Source organism: Otolemur garnettii, unplaced genomic scaffold (genome assembly GCF_000181295.1).
Source record: "Otolemur garnettii isolate 467f Iridium unplaced genomic scaffold, OtoGar3 scaffold00039, whole genome shotgun sequence".
In the NCBI taxonomy this organism is placed as follows: domain Eukaryota; kingdom Metazoa; phylum Chordata; class Mammalia; order Primates; family Galagidae; genus Otolemur; species Otolemur garnettii.
Window position 1 is genome coordinate 6,467,791 of NW_003852434.1, and position 7,941 is coordinate 6,475,731.

Below are 7,941 nucleotides of genomic sequence, written 5' to 3' on the forward strand. Positions count from 1 at the left end.
AAAAAAAAAAAAAAAAAAAAACGGAAAAATTGGTTGGGCCTAGTGGTGCTACTCGAGGCTGAGGCAAGAGGATTGCTTAAGCCCAAGAGTTTGAGGTTGCTGTGAGCTATAATGATGCCACTTTGTTCTACCTAGGGTGATAGAGTCAGACTCTGTCTCAAAAAGAAAGAAAGAAAGAAATACATAAGAATATTCAACTCCCTAAGGAGGATGTGTTGTCAGACTTTGAATTTTGTCAGTCTGAAAGGTGAAAAATATCATCTCAAGGTCATTTTAATGAGTGTTTCTCAGCCAGGCATGGTGGCTCACACCTGTAATCTAGCACTCTGGGGGGCCAAGGCAGGTGGATTGCCTGAGCTCACAAGTTTGAGACCAGCCTGAGCAAAAGAGAGACCCCATCTCTACTAAAAATAGAAAAACTCAGGCAAGAGGATCACTTGAGCCTGAGATGCAGGTTGCTCTGAGCTATGAGGCCACAGCACTCTACCCAAGGCGACAGCTTGAGACTCTTGTCTCAAAAAAAAAAAAAAAAAGTGTGTTTCTCAAAGTTGTGTATCTCTTCACATATGCATTTATATTTCTTTTTCTTTTAACTTCTGTAGTGTATTTTGCCTATTTTTTAATTGGACTGTTGATCTTTTCTCTATTTCTAGGAGCTCGTTACACATTAGGGAGAATATTCCTTTGTGATAAGAGTCGCAAATTTATTTTCCCAGTCTTGTGGGTTTTTGGTTTTGCTAATAGTGTTCTTTACTTCTTTGGGATATGGTATTTAAACAAATGAAAATAGTTCATTGATTGGAATTTGTACCTTTTTTGTCTTGTCTTTTTTTTGCTTAGGAACCTGGCTGCTGTATCTGCCGTGTACCTGGAGCATTGGTTTGGCAGCTGAACCAGGCTGTTTCCCAGATTGGTACATGCTGTCCCTCTTTGGCACTGGAGCTGTTCTGATGCGTGGAGCAGGCTGTACTATTAATGACATGTGGGACCGGGAATATGACAAAAAGGTAGTTTTTTCCCGGAAAACAGTAGAGGATTTCCTCTCACTTCTGCAGAATCCTACCACTTTCGAATGCTACGCGAGGTCCTGCTGTCAGAAGAATAGCTGTTGCAAAGTGCAGGGCACTGTATTTCCTTTCTAAACACAAGAGTGGCCCCAGGGGCAAGGTGTGTATTTCATTTCTACAAAGTAAATTAAGAATTTGGAAGACTGAAGGTCAAAGACTCAAAGGTTAGGAGTTAAAGTGAAAATTCATCCCGAACCTTTGAGTGTTCAAGAAGATCTGTAATCCCTTACTTGGAGGTGTATTAGAGCCCTAACGCTTCTTATGTAAATCAAATCTTAAATTAAATGAACCAAGGCAGCCTTATTAGCATTTACTCTATATATACATATATATATATATAATTTTTTTTTCTGAGATACAGTCTCACTGTTCCTCTGTATAAAATGTTGTAAAGTTATAGCTCACAGCAACCTCAAACTCCTGGGTTCAAGCAATCCTCTTGCCTCAGCCTCTCTAATAGCTGGGACTACAGGTATGCACCACCATGCCCAGCTGATTTTTCTATTTTTAGTAGAGAAGGGATCTCTTGCTCAGGCTGGTCTTAAACTCATGAGCTGTGAGCTCAAGCAGTCCACCTGCCTTGGCCTCCCAGAGTGCTAGGATTACAGGGGTGAGTCACTGTACCCAGCACTTATTTGACTTTTATTCCAAAGGCCATGCCATGATTAATACAGGATTATTCAGTGCTTGGGTAAAGAATGAAGGGTGCTTTGAATTTAAAAGAAACCCATAGTGACTTATATAAAGTGAATAATGTTGTATAAACTTAGATAAATAATCACCCTAGTTTGCCTTTCTTATAATCTGAATTTCCCTTAAGCAAGGCACACTTGAAATAAGTTTTTAGAACAGTGTTAACGTTTGATGATTTTTAATTATTAATTTTTTTTGGTTTTTTTGAGACAGAGTCTCATTTGGTCACTCTTGGTAGAGTGCTGTGACATCTTAGCTCACAATAATCTTATCTCTAGGATTCAAGTGATTCTTTTTCCTCAGCCTTCCAAATAGCTGGGACTACAGGCGCCTGCCACAACGCCTGGCTATTTTTTAGAGATAGGATCTTGCTCTGGCTCAGGCTGGTCTCAAATCTGTGAACTCAGGCAATCCACCCACCTTGGCCTCCCAAGTGCTGAGATTACAGATGTGAGCCACTGTGCCTGGCTTAAATATTAATATTTTTTAATTCAAAAATATTTTTTGATTGATTGCTATATGTAAGACTCAGTAACAGGTTCTTCTAGGATTGCATAGGTGAAGGATAACATTCTTCCCCTCATGATTGTGGCTGGTGCTATCCCTTAGCTTCTGTGACCTGGAAAGATACTGAGCCCTTACCTGAGTTTTACCCACATTAGAAATGGCAAGAATTTGTGACTGGCTGAAACACAGGGTCACTAAGATTTGATGACATGATGCAATTAAAGCTCTTGGAACAAATACATACTAGCTAGAATAACTCTAGCATCTTTTTTTTTTTTTTTTTGAGACGGAGCCTCAAGCTATCCCCCTGGGTAGAGTGCCATGGCATCACGATCACAGCAACCTCCAACTCCTGGGCTCAAGCGAATCTCCTGCCTCAGCCTCCCAAGTAGCTGGGACTACAGGCGCCCGGCACAGCGCCTGGCCATTTTTGGGTTGCAGCCATCATTGTTGTTTGGCGGGCCTGGGCTGGGGATTCGAACCCGCCACCTTAGGTGTATGTGGCTGGCACTTTAGCTGCTTGAGCCACAGGCGCCGAGCCAACTCTAGCATCTTGAAGCAAATATTATTTTCTTTTTTTTAGAAACAGTCTCACTTTGTCGTCCTTGGTAGAGTGCGGTGACATCACAGCTCACAGCAACCTCCAACTCTTGGGCTTAGGTGATTCTCTTGCCGCAGCCTCCCAAGTAGCTGGGACTACAAGCGCCCCCCACAATGCCTAGCTGTTTTTTTGTTGCAATTTGACCGGGGCCATGTTCAAACCCACCACCCTCGGTATATGGGGCTGGAGCCCTACTCACTGAGCCACAAGCTCTGCCCAAAGCAAATATTATTTTCTATTTCAAACTCCAGGATTCAAATTAGGAATAAAAGATCCAGTTCTGGTACTCAAAACAGGATGAGTCATTACTCACAATTGTTGACAAGCTGCTTTATCTCAGAGTGAAGTGTGACATAAATCCAGTCAGCAAACTTTTTCTGTTGAAGACCAGTTAGTAAATAAATATTTTAGGCTTTTTCTTTGGACATTGAACATACACTTGATATGCTGTGTAGCTGAATGGCTAGATAAGGAATTAGCTTTGTTTTGCTTGTTTGGAGGTGGGGAAGGGAGAAGGGGGAATGAGTGACGGGAATTTTTAGTTCTTGTCAAAGGCATCCTAAATGGGAAGTTTTGATTCTTGGCAGTACTTCAAATGTTGATTTCACTCTTTATTCATCTTTGTGCCTTAGTACCTACCATGGGCCATTCTTCTGATTAAATGTTTAAATAAGTAACTGAGCAATTCCATGAACCTAAGGTATCTGTTTTTATGTGTTAAGGTTACAAGAACCGCAAATCGCCCAATAGCTGCTGGAGACATCTCAACTTTTCAGTCCTTTGTTTTTCTTGGAGGACAGCTGACCTTGGCACTGGGTGTTCTTCTGTGTCTGAATTATTACAGGTATATTAAGTGTGTTTTCCATAGTTATGTATAAAAGTTCTCTTTTGAAATTTTCCAGAAAAAGTAGGAATAAAATAAAACTGAAATATCTTTCTCACAGAGTTTATTGGCTACCTATCAAGTATCTAAATAACTTATTGCACATTGTATACTCTGCTTCAAAATGCTTTCAGCCAAAGAAGTTAAGAGATCAGCGTTTCATTTATTATGAGCCACCTTCAATATTTGCCCCTCATGGTCCCCAACCTTTTTGGCACCGGGGACTGGTTTCATGGAAGAGTTTTTCCACAGACAGAAGGTGGGGGTGTTTTGCTATAAATCTGCAAGCAGTTGACTTATTATGGTCTCTGTGCAGTCAAACCTCTCTGCTAATGATAACCGGTACTGCTGCTTCCCAGCACTAGCATCTTCCCCTCAGCTGCACCTGAGATCATCAGGCATTGATTCTCAGAAGTAGCAAACAGCCTGCATCCCTTTCATGTGCAGTTTACAGTAGCGTCTGCACTCCTGTGAGAATCTGATGCCGCTACTGATCTGACAGGAGGTGGAGCTCAAGTGGTGATGCGAGCGATGGGGAGCGACTGTAAATGAAGCTTTGGGCGCTTGCCTCCTCCTGTGCAGTCCAGTTCCTAATAGGCCATAAACCGGTACTGCAGCCTTAAAGGACACAAGACACTTTCTTAAGTTTTCTAAGTATGTGCATGGGGGTGTGTGTGTGTGTGTATACCCATGTATATATGCACAGTTTTATTCATGCTGATACTGTCTGTGAAGTAGATGGAAAAAAAAGTGATTATATTCATTTTGCAGAAAGCAACTATGTCTTTCTCAGAGTCGTGTTACTAATCAATGCCAGAAGAAAAAAGGAGCAGGACTCGTTACTGTATCTTTTAGATAAGTGGTTCTCAACCTGTTCCTGACCCACAGGAACTTATTAAAAGGGCTGCGGCATTAGGAAGGTTGAGAACCACTGTTTTAGACAGAGGCAGAACTAAAGTTCTGTACATCAGATGGCTGCTTACAAAGTACATCAATTAGGGAAGAAAAAAAGACAAAGGGAAGGAGGTGTCAGTAAATAAGTATTACTTTGTGGAGACTAGACTCAGGTGCATGCCTTGTCCTGATAGCGTCAATAACACGAGAACACCTTTAGGAGGTTACTCCTGGAAGGAGTCTTAGATGAACTTTGAGATGCCTAAGAACGTCTTATTTATCATGTTTTCATAGGTGCTTTCCTTGTCTAGAGAAGTAACTTCCAGTTTTACGTATGAAGAGGGATATCTTACTAATTCTCAGGATATCTGAGTTTATTAGATGCCTTAATGTTTGTAAATGGAGTTGAGAGAAGCAACTGCATATGGCTGGGGTATCCAACTTGTACCCCATGGATCACATGCTGATTTTGTGAGGATCCTTTTTGCTTGTCTGTGGTATCAGATACCATGAAAAGCATGCATAGACCTATATTTTGCTAATCAGCCTTCCTCAGTGTTTGTATATTTAATGTGTGGCCCAAGACAGCTCCTATTCTTCTAATATGCAGTAGAGAGGAAAAAAAAAAGGTTGCCTACATGGTTAGTAGGGTGGACTCTGGAGCCGGGCTGCCTGAGGTTTGAATCGGGGCCATCGTACTGATCAGCTGTGCCAATCGGCAGATTACTTCATTTCTTTGTGCTTCAGTTTCCTCATCTGCAAAAAAAGGAGGAGAATAAAACTACCTGGATCTTAGGGTAGTTGTAAAGATTATACAGAGTTAACAGAAATGTAAAGTACAGAAATGTAAAGCATTTAGAACAGTGCCTGAGACATTAAAGTACTGTGTGTTAGCTGTTACTTTGTATCATTGTTTTGTAACATTTTAAATATTCTAAATCATCCTTTATAATAGGAAAGGTCAAAATGTAAGAAGAGAATTTACTTAACAAAAAATATAATTTAAGATAAATAATATCTTCAACTTGGTATTACTAATGTTGTCTTAAAGTGTTTAGAATTTCTCAGAGATAATCTTTTTATTGGCTTTCCTTGTTTTCAGTATAGCTCTGGGAGCAGCATCCTTACTTCTTGTCATCACCTACCCACTAATGAAAAGAATTACATACTGGCCTCAATTAGCCTTGGGTGAGCTTGAAATAACTTTGAGTATTTCCTTTGATATGCTCAAACTGTACATGTATAGGTAGGTAGGCAGAGATGAAATGTCAAATCAGTCATGACATTTTCCAAAGCAAGAATAGACTTTCATATTAAAGGAAGGCAGTTAGCCACTTATATTAACTAAGAAATCTTGTGTATTTATGAAGATAATCATTATGATCATTATTATTTTCTGAAATGCTTTTTTAAAAATCTAGTTATTTCATGAAAAGGTGTTTGATATCCTGTGTTTCCCCATCAGTAAATTGTAAATGACTAAAAGATAAAGTATTCTTCATCTGTGGCCCAGCAGCTATAGTGCTTGGCACAGCATAGGTATTCAATACATATTTGTTGATGAAAAGAGAGATAGGTAGGTAAGTCACAATCTATTGCAAAAATATCTATTACCAGATTTTTCTATTCTTAGAGTATTCTAGAATATTCCTAGAACAATTCTAGTTTTTTGAGTCATTTTTCCAGTAAATAAAAAAACTAAAAGATACTTCCAGAAATTGATGTGAGCTTGATTGATGGGAAAATTGTGATAGGATATTGTTTTTTTTCTAAGATCGTCTCATTGAATGTTCTTTCTTTTTACTATTAAAAAAAATGGTAGAAAATTATATTCTCATTGGATGTGGGAATCATGGTAAAAAGAACACAAGCATTTCCTATATACAAGAAGCTAATATATTTACTTCATTTATTGAACTCTTACTTTGTGCCAGGGATTGCACCAGGTACTAGGAAAATAAAAATAATTAAAACAACTTTGCCATTTTAAGGAGCTGAAAAAGGAAATAAGAGATAAACAAGTCACTGCAGTACAGTGTGGCATGTGTGAGTGCTGTCGGACCATGAGGTCAGGCACATAATCAGTCGAGGAGACATTCTGAATGTAAGTAGGCAATATAGGAGCTGAAAGGGTTTCTGAGAAAAGACATTTGGGGCTCAGCGCCCATATAGCTCAGTGAGTAGGGCGCCAGCCACATACACCAAAGGTGGCAGGTTCAAGCCCAGCCCATGCCTGCTAAACAACAATGACAACTGCAACCAAAAAATGGCCAGGCATTGTGGTGGGCACCTGTAGTCCTAGGTACTGGGAGTCTGAGGCAAAAGACTCATTTAAGCCCAGGAGTTTGAGGTTGCTGTGAGCTGTGACACCATGGCACTCTACTGAGGGTGACATAGTGAGACTCTGTTTCAAATAAATAAATAAATTAGCAAATTCTGTTGCTACAGCATATAGGGGAAGTAGAGTGGAGATGGAAAGAACACAGGTTTTTGAGTGAGATAGGTCTAAGTTCAGACTCGGAATCTCCGTTTGTCTACCATGCTAGCTAGGATAAATGTTCTCATTAAACTTCCTATTTTACTGGGGGATATTATTCTTTCTGTTAGCTGTGTTATTTTAATTGTTAGTTATCCTCTCTGAGCAGGTTTCCTATTTTGTAAAAGGGAGTTAGTTACCACCGAGGGCTGAGAGGATTTAATGAAGGTGCATACAGAAAACACAGCCTGATACACAGGAAGCACTGAATACATGCTGATGCCTGTCTCCTTGGAATTCTAAAGTACATTTAGGCTTTTCCCCTTTTTGTGGTTTACTAATTATAGGGTTGACATTTAACTGGGGAGCGTTGCTTGGATGGTCTGCTATCAAGGGTTCCTGTGATCCAGCTGTTTGCCTGCCACTGTATTTTTCTGGAGTTATGTGGACACTAATATATGATACTATTTATGCCCATCAGGTAAAGAAAGGATATCTTTTTATTTAACTTTGGATTAGTTCTGTGGAGTGTTCTGTTTTGTTTTGAGATAGAGTCTCACTCTGTCACCCAGGCTGGAATGTTGTGGTGTCTGTCATAGCTTACTGAGACCTCAGACTCCTGGGCTCAAGCAGTCCTCCGGCCTTAGCCTCCCAGAGTGCTAGGATTACAGGCATGAGCCACTGTTCCCAGCCTTAGTTGTTTTTTTGTTTGTTTGTTTTTTTAGTAGAGTGCCATGGCGTGAGAACTCACAGCAACCTCAAACTCTTGGGCTTAAGTGATTCTCTTGCCTCAGCCTCCCAAGTAGTTGGGACTACAGGC

General features: G+C 40.1%; 1 protein-coding gene across 1 annotated transcript in view; it reads left to right on the plus strand.

Annotated features, from left to right (window-relative positions):
* COQ2 (coenzyme Q2, polyprenyltransferase) overlaps positions 1-7,941 on the plus strand; it is a 19,856-nt gene that overhangs the window by 4,891 nt on the left and 7,024 nt on the right. Inside the window, exons 2-5 of the mRNA XM_003790036.3 lie at positions 841-1,007; positions 3,591-3,712; positions 5,748-5,833; positions 7,469-7,602. Of these exons, the coding sequence (XP_003790084.1) occupies positions 841-1,007; positions 3,591-3,712; positions 5,748-5,833; positions 7,469-7,602 (509 nt within the window). The remainder of the gene's footprint in view (positions 1-840; positions 1,008-3,590; positions 3,713-5,747; positions 5,834-7,468; positions 7,603-7,941) is intronic.